Here is a 13038-nt window from a genome sequence, read left to right as displayed (position 1 = left end):
TTTGTGGAGCTGCGTCGTCTGACTTCCTTTAGCATAGCGCCATTTTCGTCCTTGTCACGAGACTACATCATGCTTCTATCAAACAGATAATAGGATTAACATCGATCGTTGGTTGACCTATTCCTTCATTACTTTTATAAAATGGGAAGAAAAAAGAAGAAGCAGATGAAACCATGGTGCTGGTATCCTTTGGACTGGATGGTTATTCGGTCCCAGAGTGTTTCCGTGTCACTGTTAGCTCGACAAATACAGGCCTCGGCTAGCTTGACGGTTTCGTCTTTTTAAGCTAATGTGAATAAAACCTCGATTAGTTCTTCATTTATTAAGTCCAGTATAATTGTTTGACTTTATCTGTAAGAGTTGGGGGATTTTTGCTCGTGTATTTTCGCTAGTTTAATCAGTGACTGTACCTAAGAAATCAAGTGTTACATCTGAATGTAGCTAAGCTTTAGCCCCCGGCTAGAAGCTAACATGCTACCTTTAAACTTCACTTCATCATTTTCGGATTAAATTACAGTTGAGAGAACGCCTGCTTTATTAAGAGTTCGTGTTTAATTTAGTTCTGGTTAATCTCGGGCTCTTCATGCTGTGTATTTAACATAAAAGAAATCATCCTTAACTGTAATTTTAAAGGTATTGTAATCGAGATTTTGACGATGAAAAGATTCTCATTCAGCATCAAAAGGCAAAGCATTTTAAATGCCATATTTGCCACAAAAAGTTGTACACCGGCCCCGGCTTGGCTATTCACTGCATGCAGGTATGAAACTCAGAGCTGATTACTTTTTCTGTCAAAGAGTTATTACTGTCGTGGTGATCATGACCCCTACTTTTGTGTTTCAGGTGCACAAAGAGACAATTGATAGTGTTCCAAATGCAATCCCTGGAAGAACAGATATTGAACTGGAGATCTACGGCATGGAAGGAATTCCAGAGAAAGACATGCAAGAAAGACGGAGAACTTTAGAACAAAAATCTCAAGGTTTGTTTATCATTTCTACTTACAAATGTGGAATTATCTGTGCGGGTATTTAAGTTTTACCATCATTTCTAATGCAGCGCGTAAACATTTTCTTTAACTTTTACAGAGAGTCAGAAGAAGAAGAACAATCAAGATGATTCTGATGAAGATGACGACGATGATGACGCAGGACCGTCAGTTTCACAGGTTCCTGCTGTCGCGCCCCAGGCGTCTTATGCTGTACCAATGACACAACCGGGGATGCCACCTGTGGCCGGTGTTCCTCATGCAGGATACCAAGGTAACGATTCAAAGAAAACATGTATTCATTTGGTTTTTAATAAATAAAAAGGGCTCATCTGGAGTTTAGACTAGAGAGGTGTGTTTGCAGCTTACATCTGTTACAATTAGTCCTCTTGTGTAAAATCAGAAACTGAAAATATTCTCAAATAAAGCTAGAAGTAATATTTAATTAAGATTAACCAATGATTTTCGTTTAGAAACAATAATACGTATTCATTTAATGTTTTTTTGATGTAATTCAATGTATTTTACTAACTTTTTTGTTTAACTTTGTACCTTCAGGAAGTTATCTGCTTTATAAAAGTAGGCAAGTTTTTTTATGGATTATTTATGTAGTGGTAGATTTAACTAAGGGCATCTTATTACGATTTTACAGGCATGCCTCCCATGATGCCCGGGGTTCCTCCCATGATGCACGGCATGCCTCCTGCTATGCATGGAATGCCTCCCGCGTAAGACTGAATTTATTGTACAATTATTGACATTTTTGTGATATTTTGTTTGATACATCAATAATAGGATTGGTTCATGAGATTTTGTTTAACATGTGTTGTCGTTATTAATAGGATGATGCCAATGGGAGGGATGATGCCTCCCATGATGCCAGGAATGCCAGGCATTCCTCCAGGTAAGGATACTTGCTTTGAATAAGTGCAATAATGTTTTGCTATACCTTGCTGAAACTCACAATTTTACTCTTATTTTATTTTGAATGGTAAATTTCAGTCGAAGTTGTACATTTTTGCTATTTTTTAGTTCAGCTGATTGTAGGAGGCATCCTCTAAAATTGGACAAAGATCAGGAAAACTCTGAATATATTTTTGAGTTGTCCACAGACAGATGCAGATACAGATGTTGATTGTGTTTGTTTGATTGCTCAGCAATGCCGCCTCACATGGCTCCAAGACCAGGGATGCCGCATGTGGCTCCAAGCCCCGCTGCAGGACCAATACCCAGTCGACCAGCGGTGCCAGTGACTCAGCCGGCTGTCGCCAAACCACTTTTCCCCAGCGCAGCACAGGTTGGTGTCGTGCAGCCATGTTTACTCACAAAATGTTGAAAAATAAAGTTTCTTGGCTTAAGCTAACTTTTTGCTTTCTCACCAACCTTTGACCTCGTTTCTGAACTGCGTTCTCCTGTTTGTTGTCCCAATCATGTCAATCAGAGCCACATTTTAGCTGGATTTATTCAAGACGATGTTCACGTTTTTACAATCCTATAATCTCATTTCCACCATGCTGCAGATGGGCTCTGGTGTTCACAGCAGCACAGCAGCTGTGTCCTCTCCACCTGCAGACCCTCAGTCTGCCTCTTCCCAGCATCCCTTTCGTAACATGCCACAAGTACGCTCACAGGCAGGACGATGACTGTGGCAGCTGCATGTTGCATAATACGTTTGCCTGGAAGCTCTGAAATCGATCTAGATTGTTTGCTTTGCTGTAATTGGCCTGGCAACTTTGAGCGAAAACCTGTGAGCTTTATTTCTGCATGTGCTTTAATGCAAAGTGAGGCATTAAAAAGCTTTAGTATGGGGGTTCTTTGGCACATAAATAAGCTCCTAAGCATGGAATGTGTAGGAAGGTTTTGTGCTTTGAATGAGCTTGAATGCTGCAGTGGTGATAAACTTTATAGTGTCACAAATTCCATTTTGGAAAATCTAAAGGGAACAATTGAAGCGGTTCAAAACAGAAGTCATTTGAAAGTCAAAATGCTTCCGTTTCTGTTGGAATAAGGCTTCATTCATGTAGCCACCGAAATGTAGTGTCTGTTATTAAAAACAAAAGTTTTAATTTACATGGAGCCTAAACTATAATACTGGATCACCTTTGATGTTTTTCAGGCCAAACATGGAGCAAAGTGGGTATTATTAAAGCTCTGCTGATGACCCAAACCAGTGTGGTCATGGTAGTGACTAACCTTCACGTTGCAGTAAAGCTGTCCCTCGATTCTGACGAGGAATAGGCTCTAAATATAACTAGTGATAGGGGAAATCTACAATGTAAGATTAAATGTTTTAAGACTGTAGAACTCCTCACTTTATGCAATTTTCTTCAACTTTGTTGAAAGTTCAAACCTCCATAGAAAAAAAAGGCCAGTATTATAGAACAAACTGAACCCGTTCTGTACAGGAGACGAGGCACAGAGGACAATGATTGACAAGGATGGAGAATGCAATGTGCTGGTAAACAAACAAACAAAAAAATCTGGAAGACTGTGAAAGTTTAAATGGGATTCAGCAGGGGGCAACTGTACCAATAACCAGCCTGTACTGGTGTGTGTTTTTGTGACTGAAGAGAAATGATTTTAGCACAAATTTCATGAAACGTCAACATTTAAGAAAAATCGGTTTTCGGGGGAAAAAAGTCCAGTTTTTGTTTTCAGAAGCAGCATCTGCTGAAATCCCAAACCGGTTCTTACTGCCAGTCGATACAAACCTGTTTACCGCTGGAAGAGTATCACTTTTTTTAGTTTGGATAAGCAAGTAAATACTGAATGTATAAGTGTTTATTATCTGCCCAACTATTAACAGTATTCTATCGTTTCACACTAAAAACTATTGGTTTAAACATTTTTAAAGGCGAACCTCATGAAGGTTTGTTCATTTGAATGGAATGAATGCTCCTCCTTTTCAGTAGTTCCAGGAACACCTGAAACGATTCGATGGGAAGCTTTGCTTCACGTCTGGTCTGAACTTATCCATCGTTGGCTGTTTTTTATTTTTTATTTGCACGTGTCTGTGACTCTTGACCCGTTCTAACCAGAGGGCTGCTTTGTGTTGTTTGCACAGGCCCAGCAGAACGCTCCAGGGGCTGCAGCTTCAAACCCGCTCACCGCTGCGGTCACCGCTGACCCCCCCAAAGCAACATTCCCCGCCTACACCCAACCCTCTGTCTCTTCTTCCTCTGCCTCTTCTAACCCCTCTAGCAGCACTGTGGTCAAACCCCCGGCCACAGTGACCAGTAAGCCCGCTACCCTCACCACTACGAGTGCAACCAGTAAGTTGATCCACCCTGATGAGGATATCTCACTGGTAAGTTGCTTGAGCTTTCTACTTTGACCTTTTCACAGTAAGTAATGATCAGATTAATAGTTTATATGGAGAGGGGCGGGGGCGACGTTTACCTACGTAAAACCGACACGATCAGGATGAAGATGCGGGTTCGATGTTCCTGTAAATGGGAAGTTCCGCATTTAGTCTGTATTTTCTAAATACAACGTAGTCGTTTTTCCTTCTGTGGTTATGTCAAAGGATGATTCTGAACTTGAATATCCTCAGTCTGAAATCAGGGCACGCCAACTTTGGTACCCAATACCTCAACCTTTTTGTGAGTGTTTCGATGTACTGAGAGGGTCCGGGGAAACGTTCTGCCGTCTGAATGTTTGCTTTCTGTGTTGTTCGACCAGGAGGAAATGAAGGCTACGTTACCCAGATACCAGCGCCTCATACCCAGGCCTGGTCAGGCCCTGACTGCTGCTGCTCCCTCTGTGGCAGCCGTGGGCGGCATAATGCCCCCGCAGCAAGGCATGCCCCCGCAGCAGCCCGGCATGAGGCATCCCTTGCATGGTAAGAAGTTGTAAGATCGCTGCAAACAAGTCCTACTTTGATCATATTCTGATCGATTGTAAAAGCATTCCCAGTGGTCTTTTAATTAGGATTATGCCATTTTTAGTTGAAATGATAAAAATAAAAGTAATTGTCGTTTTCTAGGACCAAGTTTCTGCCTCTGAAGAAAAAAAAAATTGGTCTCTGATTTGTGGACGGGACTGTTGGCGCGGAGCAACCCCGCCCTCTTTCCTGTCCCCCATATCCAAGAGTGTAGCATCTCTCTATCATTACTGGTGCAACTAAAATGGCGAGCAGTATTGGGGCTGTTTAGTCGGATTCCAGCTCAGACGAGGAAAACAAATACATGGACCTAGTCGTTTATAAGTACATGCATCAGAATGAAGCAGAGCAGAGAGCTTGTGGGCCGCCCAGTTTGTAACAAATACAACCTTTTTTAAATTACGTTTTTTTTTTTGTCTGCGTCTGATTCACGCCAGTCTCAACAAAGAAATATCCAGAAATGCTATTTTAATCTTAATTTTCTTCATACATGTCCTCCATTATCAGAAAAATGCCTCAATAGTCAGATAAAAACACTCTTTTCTTCAGAGTGGGTCTTTAAATGTTTACCGTACACAGCTGGTCTGAGCAGCTGCAGCCTCCTGTCCCCTCGCATTGTCTTGATTAGTTGCCTCTAAAAACCCCAAAATGAAACTCAAAGGGGACTCGCTGGAACAACCTGCGGCTTCATGTTAGACTTTTCCTACCCCTTTTTAAGTCATTTCTTAGACCCTTTATTTTATTTAGCTTTTAGTAGCTAGTAGTGGGGACTTTTTTTTAAACATTTCTTTCATATTAGATTTTTAATACTGGGGAAAAGGTGCTTTTTTGAATAAGCCACGTGCTAAAGTCCTGATTGCCTAAGCTGAAGTCCAGGAGTGACTGTCTGCATTGAAATAACCCCCCCCCCCCCCCCCCCCCCCCATGTCTGTGTTCTGTCCAGGTCAGTACGGTGCCCCTCCCCAGGGCATGCCAGGTTACATACCTGGAGGGATTCCTCCATATGGGCAGGGTCCCCCCATGGTTCCCCCTTACCAGGGAGGCCCTCCCATGGGTATGAGGCCGCCCGTCATGTCTCCAGCCGGACGCTACTGAGGAAGCAAAGAATTCTTCCACCACATTAGGTTTGAGGCTAACACCTTTCTCTCACCTTTTTCAAACCTAGCTGCAAGCAAAGAGGAGTTAAGATCAGTGGTGATGAAGACGTGTTTTGTTTAAACTCATGGACATTAATTGTAAAATGTTAAGTGAAATGCAGCCAAACAGCATGCAAATACCTAAAGGTTGTTTGGGATCTAATTGATGATGACGTGAGGATATATTCTTTCCCATAGATTTCACTCAGGTTCATTGTGGTGAAGTTTGTAAAAATGATTCATATTTTCTTTTGAAGCTGCTGGAGTAACATGAACATACCAACTTCTTACAAAGGCAAGTTTCTCTTGTAAACCATTTGTTTACTTTAGTGGAGTTATTGAGGCCTTCACAGCATGCATAGATGCTGTTGGACATTTTGTCCCCAACCATGGTTGGTGAGGGTCTCAGTGATTTAAGATGATTCCAACAAAGTAGTGTTCGAGTTTGTGACTCATCAGTCTCTAGCTTTATTCTTCTTTCAGGTTTGTTTTTGTTGTTGTTTCCTGGTTCAATTCAACTTGTATGCATCCTTTGTAATGTTTTATTGATTTGTTGTAATAAAATCCATCTTTGAAACCCAATGCTGGTTTGTCCTGACATACGCGGAGGTGAGTCCTGAAGGTTTGTACCCATGATGCTTCAGTGGTTAGATCGAGTCTGTTCTTATGACAGGATTTCATCATCCAGTTTTTCATAATCTGTGTTCATTTTTTTTTTTTTTTTTTTTGAGTTCACTCCCCCCATCGTCTCTTGACCAAACCCTGAAATTCTGTCCAGAATAAAGTTGTTTTTTTGGGGGGGGGTTTGTTTCGTCCCAAAAATTCAAATTTGTTTGCTGGTATGAAATCAGAGCTGATTGTTAAAAAATATGACAGTTGAACACTGTAACTCATATTTAGATTACTTTGCACAGCGCCTGCGCTACGGGCACACCAGGCGTGTGACACGTGTTTAAGAACGCCCTAAATGCGACTTCTTGAACGAGCATTTAGCCCACAGTGTTCACACAGGACAAGCAGGGAGGGGCGGCTTCTTGTTTTTCTTTTTCTGCTGTTGACTAGCGCATGTCTGCCACTAACGGTGGGAAGAGGCTTGGTGAGAAATGTCAAAGCGGTCTCCCAAATCTAGCTGCAGGTTCTTTCTTTCACAGCTCTATTCCCACACATGAAAGACTTGGTGTCATAGAATTCTAGCTGGGCACAAACCGTAATTATTAATCAATTTACAAAAACATTTGGCACTTCTGTCGCGACCAAATCTAAGTCCCGGATTGGTCAAAGTTCAACCTGGTTTAATATGTGATGTCCAAAACGCCAGAGTTTTGAACGCAGAAGCAACGAAACGTGTGTTTTTTAGACTTTTGCTTGAACGCGCGACGGCGAGGGCGGTGTGAACATGGCTTTACTCTGACGCGCATGAATGCTGTACTGGCAAAACAAACAAACCCAACAATACAACAGGTCTGGGTTCCTCAGTTCTTTAGGCACTGAGCTGTTGTACTTATAGATTTTTTTTCACTGACAAAGATTTGTTTCATACATTCAACCCAACAAAAAAACGGAATGCCGATATTTTTGGTATAAGAATGGCAGTAGGCAGCGGCCTCTAACCGCTGCTTCCATTGGCAGTAAAACTTTCCCATTTCTGCCACAGTACCTGTTCATGCTGCTGGGTGGTTTTGTTTTATTTCTTTTTTTTTGTGTGTTTGTGGTCCATCCTTTCTAGTAATTCTTAAAAATAAAAGGTACTGTCTGCCATAAATCTGTTAAAACTGTTCAGCACGAAGCAGTTTTAAAGGTCAGCAGCTACATTCCATTCTAAGGAGACTAAAACTCCTGAAGGAAATTGAAAGGTGATGTCTGCACATGATCACTCACTGCTTTGCATTTGTTTCTGTCTGTAGCTCATCCATAAGAGGCTTTTCAGCCTTAAAACGCAGTCAGCTGGCATGACAGGTCAGTTACAGCCAGTAAGTACCTGATGTTTGTCACAGTTTGAGTCTTCTCTGGAAACCATGCTCTCTTTGCATTCTTATGTAAATTTCTTACAAGGCTTGAAAGGCGCAGACGGTGAGTTATTACAGGTAAGCCGTCGTCACATCTTTGAGCTCAACTAACCTGGTAAGTAGTTGGACGTTTACCTCTCCTGATGAGTCCCACTCATTCCATTACAAGAATTATTTATTGTAGTTGACTAAAAAAAAAACAATAAAATGGCTGCAGCTAATTCAAAACTCGGCTGCATGTCTTGTAACCCAAAAGGAGCACATTACTCTTATTTTGAAATCTGTGCTGGCTAAGCTTTAGGATGGACTTTTATTTATTTATTTTAGTTTCAAAAAGTCTTAATGGAATTAGACTTTCATATTTTATCTGAACTGCTTTTAGTTTATGATGGTCCAAGCCGTCAGGTCCCAAAGGTCACCAGCAGGTCGAGCGCTGTGGGCCTCACCTGTGGGACGGCCTGCCTGAGGATGTGAGGGCTTCATTCATCTGTTTAGTTTAGTTCCTGTGTTTCCTTGTTGATTTTCTGGACTGTTTTTGTAGAAGGTGAATGTGTGTTGGGCCTTTTTATTATGTTTATTTTTTGTAAAGCACTTTGAGGTGTTGTGTAACAGGAAAATAAAGTTGAATTAGAAATGAGATGCATTTTCCTACAGAAGAGCGCCTACAAACAGATTTGGCCTCATTTAATAAAATTCAGAAGCTTTAGGGAATGGGGTTCCTTTGTGTTTTCTATGATGTTTGCTAAAATAATAAAGATTCTCTGTTTGAATTTGCCCATTTTGTGTAGTGTCACTTATTGCTATGAATGAGCTTTAACAGCTGCCTTTCAGTAAAAGTCCAAACATCTGAAGCATGACTTCTGTTTAAAAAATAAATCTGCATTATGTTTGCTCCCTCGTGTTTTGGTCTCATGACAAATTGAATAGTCAAATTTGATATGATAAATAATTTTTATAGAATCCTTATCTATCCAGACAAAAAAGTTTGAGAAAAATGGTGTCAACTCTTCGTAGTCAAACTTACAATAACGGTAAGTTTAAAGGCCCCACCCCATACCATAACTCTGTGGGGGTTATTCAACATGTTCTTTTAGTGTTAAAGTTGGACAGATGGTGTCAGTCATTGACATCCAAAAGAATTATTTTAGCTCTGAAAATTCAACGATATTCCGTGTCACTTTAATAAATCACCTCCAAGTGTTGCATCATTTCCTGTGTGTTTTTTTATAATAAAAAGAAGGATTCTGGGTCACAGAAAACGGATAAAAAGCATCAACAATGCAAGAAAGTCTAAAATCATTCAACTGTACAACAGCAACATTTAAAATTGTTCATTTGAAAAAACTGCTTTTGATATAAGTGTCCAGTTGAAGTGTTTGTTGTTAATCTTGGTGGGTTATGACACCCCAGAAAAACCATTTCTTACAGTCATTAAGGTCAATAGAAGATATTAAAGCAATTTTCTAGATTTCAGAAAACGAGTCTTAAAATGTTTTTTTATACTTCTTTATGAGTCAGCATTTACTGATGACTGTTCTTTAGGTCTTATTTGAAAGGAAAGTCCTGGTTTTTATTCACTACTTTCATTTTAAATTTGCGACATTAAATGGTCAAAGTGAAACCGAGTAAGGAGAGCATGCGGTGTCAAACTGCAGACATTATGAAATCCTTTGTAAAGCCCACTATTATTTCTGGGTTAATACTTGTTCAAAGCTCAGAAACATCCTACAGGTAAGCAGAGTGCATGAGTACAGCTCACCTCGCTAACAGACTTTCAAAACGAAGCGCTAACAGAAAAATTAATCTACCAATGAAATACCTTTTTTGCACAAAAAGTGCATCTCTTCAACTCATTTCCAGTTGAGGATTCAACAGTTCTCCATCAAAAACCGAACGCTATGCTAAATCATTAAACCCAATTGGGAAAAAGTAATTGTTGCATTCTGCACACCAGTCTGTTTACGTTGAAAGTTTCAAACTATTTCAAACTATACTCCATCCTCACAATTCTATACTGCACCAGTAGAAGGACAGCAGGAGTCTCTGGCAGATGTTGTGCTTCAGCACCCTGAGGAAATCATCTCTGCTGGGCCTTTTTCACTTTTTCAGCCTTTTTATTACAATACATCAGGCTAAATATAAACCAACTGAAAAGTTATTCTTCATTGTTGCTTCTTATTAGCAAATTTAAAAACAGATTTTTCCAAATGTTTAGTTTGTATAAATAATTTAAAAAAAACCATGATCCAAAAATTGTAGTTTGAACCAAAATGTAGGAAAGTGAATCATTTAATCCTTAGATCCAGTCGTTTCAGGTTAAAGTGATGGATGTAAAGTAAAAGAATAAAAAGTCTAACCTTATTTTCTATCTTAAAAATGAGTTACAGACTTTATCAGGAAGTAGAAACTATTTGAAAGATGAAAAACGATGGTCATTGAAAGAAACGAAAAAAAAAATGACTAAAGAAAACTAAAATTAGTCACATCAAGACCTTTTTGAACTGTTAGTACAATCAGAAATATTAGTAACTCAATCAGTTTCTGCGACTGAATCTTGCACCCGTCAACAGGAACTCTCTTCTTCTGTATTTAGAAGATGTTTGCGTTTTGAGTCATAACTTTAGTTTGAAGACCTATAACCTGCAATGGAAACCAAGATTTCAGACACAAAGCAGTGAATTTTGCTCCAGAATGCTCCTGCAGTGTCTTTCTTGGACGGCACAGATTCAGGCCACCCTGTGTCATTTTCAGCAAAGCAGCCCCAGACCATGACAAAGCCTCTTCCATGTTTTACAATAGGGACAATCTTCTTTTGTCATTGTTCTTCACTTCTGCTTCGGTAAACTTGTGTGCTTCGCTAGTCAACATGAAAACCAGTCTCCAGTCTCCATTCCTTTCTGTAAAAGGAAAAAGACGCCAACCATACTCCACTACCAAATCCAAGTCCCTGATTGGTCAAAGCTCAACTGGTTTAACGGTTAAAAGCGTGCCCAATAGTAGAGTCCAAAAACAAACTTGAAGACGTGCGTAGTGACACATAAACGCGAGAGTTATGAGCGCAGTAGCCTGAAACGCATGTTTACGTAGACTTTTCATTGGAATTGGTCACTTGAACGAGCGCTGCCGAGGGTGGTGTGAACACAGAGTTACAGAAAATGTTTCTATCCAGGACTGAACATGTTCTATTGAAGCCGCTTTTGAGTTTGTTTATCAGAAAAACACTTTTTGGCTCAAATTATCTTCAGGAAAGAGAAGCCAAACACATCCTGCTCAGAGACCTGCTATGACCACTGTTTCCTAATAGATGTACTAATGTTCAGATGTATATATTAATACACATCAACATAGTTTTTAACTTCTTTACTGAAGATTTTTACCTATTCAAGATGTATATCAAGCTTTTAAAAAAAAATTTAGAATGAAGAAAAATGAATATCCATCCATCCATCCATCTTCCTCCGCTTATCCGGGACCGGGTCGCGGGGGCAGCAGACTGAGCAGAGATGCCCAGACTTCCCTCACCCCAGCCACTTCCTCCAGCTCCTCTGGGGGGACCCCGAGACGTTCCCAGGCCAGCCGAGAGACGTAGTCTCTCCAGCGTGTCCTGGGTCTTCCCCGGGGCCTCCGCCCAGTGGGACATGCCCGGAACACCTCTCCAGGGAGGCGTCCAGGAGGCATCCGAACTAGATGCCCGAGCCACCTCAACTGGCTCCTTTCGATGTGGAGGAGAAGCGGTTCTACTCCGAGCTCTCCGCGGGTGACCGAGCTTCTCACCCTATCTCTAAGGGAGCGCCCAGCCACCCTGCGGAGGAAGCTCATTTCAGCCGCTTGTATTCGGGACCTCGTTCTTTCGGTCATGACCCATAGCTCATGACCATAGGTGAGTACTGGAACGTAGATCGACCGGTAAATTGAGAGCTTTGCTTTTCGGCTCAGCTCTCTCTTCACCACGACGGACCGATAGAGCGACCGCATAACTACGGACGCTGCTCCGATCCGCCTGTCAATCTCACGCTCCGATTTTCCCTCACTCGTGAACAAGATCCCAAGATATTTAAACTCCTCCACCTGGGGCAAGGACACTCCACCGACCGAGAGATGGCAAACTACCTTTCTCCGGTCAAGGACCATGGCCTCAGATTTAGCGGTGCTGACCCTCATCCCAGCCGCTTCACACTCGGCCGCAAACCGCCCCAATGCACGCTGGAGGTCCCGGTTCGATGAAGCCAACAGGACAACATCATCTGCAAAAAGCAGAGAGGAAATCCTGTGGTCCCCAAACCAGATCCCTTCCGGCCCCTGGCTGCGCCTAGAAATTCTGTCCATAAAAACTATGAACAGAACCGGTGATAGAGGGCAGCCCTGCCGGAGTCCAACGTGGACCGGGAACAGGTCTGACTTACTGCCGGCTATGCGGACCAAGCTCCTACTCCGGTCATACAGAGACCGGACAGCCCTCAGTAAGGCTCCCCGGACCCCATACTCCCAGAGCACCCCCCACAGGATGCCACGGGGGACGCGGTCGAACGCCTTCTCCAAATCCACAAAACACATATGGACTGGATGGGCGAACTCCCACAAACCCTCCAGCACCCTAGATAGGGTGTAGAGCTGGTCCACTGTTCCACGACCAGGACGGAAACCGCACTGTTGTTCCTGAATCCGAGGTTCGACTATCGGACGGACTCTCCTCTCCAGTACCCTGGCATAGACTTTCCCAGGGAGGCTGAGGAGTGTAATTCCCCTATGGTTGGAACACACCCTCCGGTCCCCCTTCTTAAAGAGGGGAACCACCACCCCTGTCTGCCAGTCCAGTGGTACGGTTCCCGACCGCCACGCGATGCTGCAGAGACGTGTCAGCCAAGACACTCCCACAGCATCCAGAGACTTGAGGTGCTCAGGGCGGACTTCATCCACCCCCGGGGCCTTGCCACCGAGGAGCTCGTTGACTACCTCAGTGACTTCAGCCCGGGTAATGGACAGCCCCACCCCAAAATCCTCACTCTCCACTTCTTCAAAAGAAGG

The 13038-nt window shown here is 42.3% G+C and overlaps 1 protein-coding gene across 2 annotated transcripts; it reads left to right on the top strand.

Annotated features, from left to right (window-relative positions):
- Window positions 1-6589, top strand: znf207 (zinc finger protein 207). 2 transcript variants are annotated; one of them, XM_023955456.1, is made up of 11 exons: window positions 1-182; window positions 634-760; window positions 844-982; window positions 1089-1262; window positions 1641-1716; window positions 1831-1892; window positions 2146-2285; window positions 2509-2607; window positions 4053-4295; window positions 4670-4829; window positions 5815-6589. In XM_023955456.1, the coding sequence occupies exons 1-11, from the start codon at window positions 142-144 to the stop codon at window positions 5964-5966; spliced, it is 1413 nt and encodes a 470-aa protein (XP_023811224.1). In that variant the 5' UTR covers window positions 1-141; the 3' UTR covers window positions 5967-6589. The 2 variants fall into 2 exon arrangements, with proteins under 2 accessions (XP_023811224.1, XP_023811229.1); XM_023955461.1 differs by lacking the exon at window positions 2509-2607.
- The last annotated feature ends 6449 nt before the right edge of the window (window positions 6590-13038 follow it).

Source organism: Oryzias latipes, chromosome 1 (genome assembly GCF_002234675.1).
Source record: "Oryzias latipes chromosome 1, ASM223467v1".
In the NCBI taxonomy this organism is placed as follows: domain Eukaryota; kingdom Metazoa; phylum Chordata; class Actinopteri; order Beloniformes; family Adrianichthyidae; genus Oryzias; species Oryzias latipes.
The sequence above is the reverse complement of the archived record's forward strand: the minus strand, read 5'-3'. Positions and strand labels throughout refer to the sequence as shown.

What these genes read in the sequence shown, in the direction of transcription:
- znf207 (XM_023955456.1), top strand. Translation starts at nt 142, where the DNA reads ATGGGAAGAAAAAAGAAGAAGCAGATGAAACCATGGTGCTG. An exon ending in CTGATGAGGATATCTCACTG is followed by an intron (nt 4,296 to 4,669) that starts GTAAGTTGCTTG and finishes TTGTTCGACCAG; the next exon opens with GAGGAAATGAAGGCTACGTT. An exon ending in CATGAGGCATCCCTTGCATG is followed by an intron (nt 4,830 to 5,814) that starts GTAAGAAGTTGT and finishes TGTTCTGTCCAG; the next exon opens with GTCAGTACGGTGCCCCTCCC.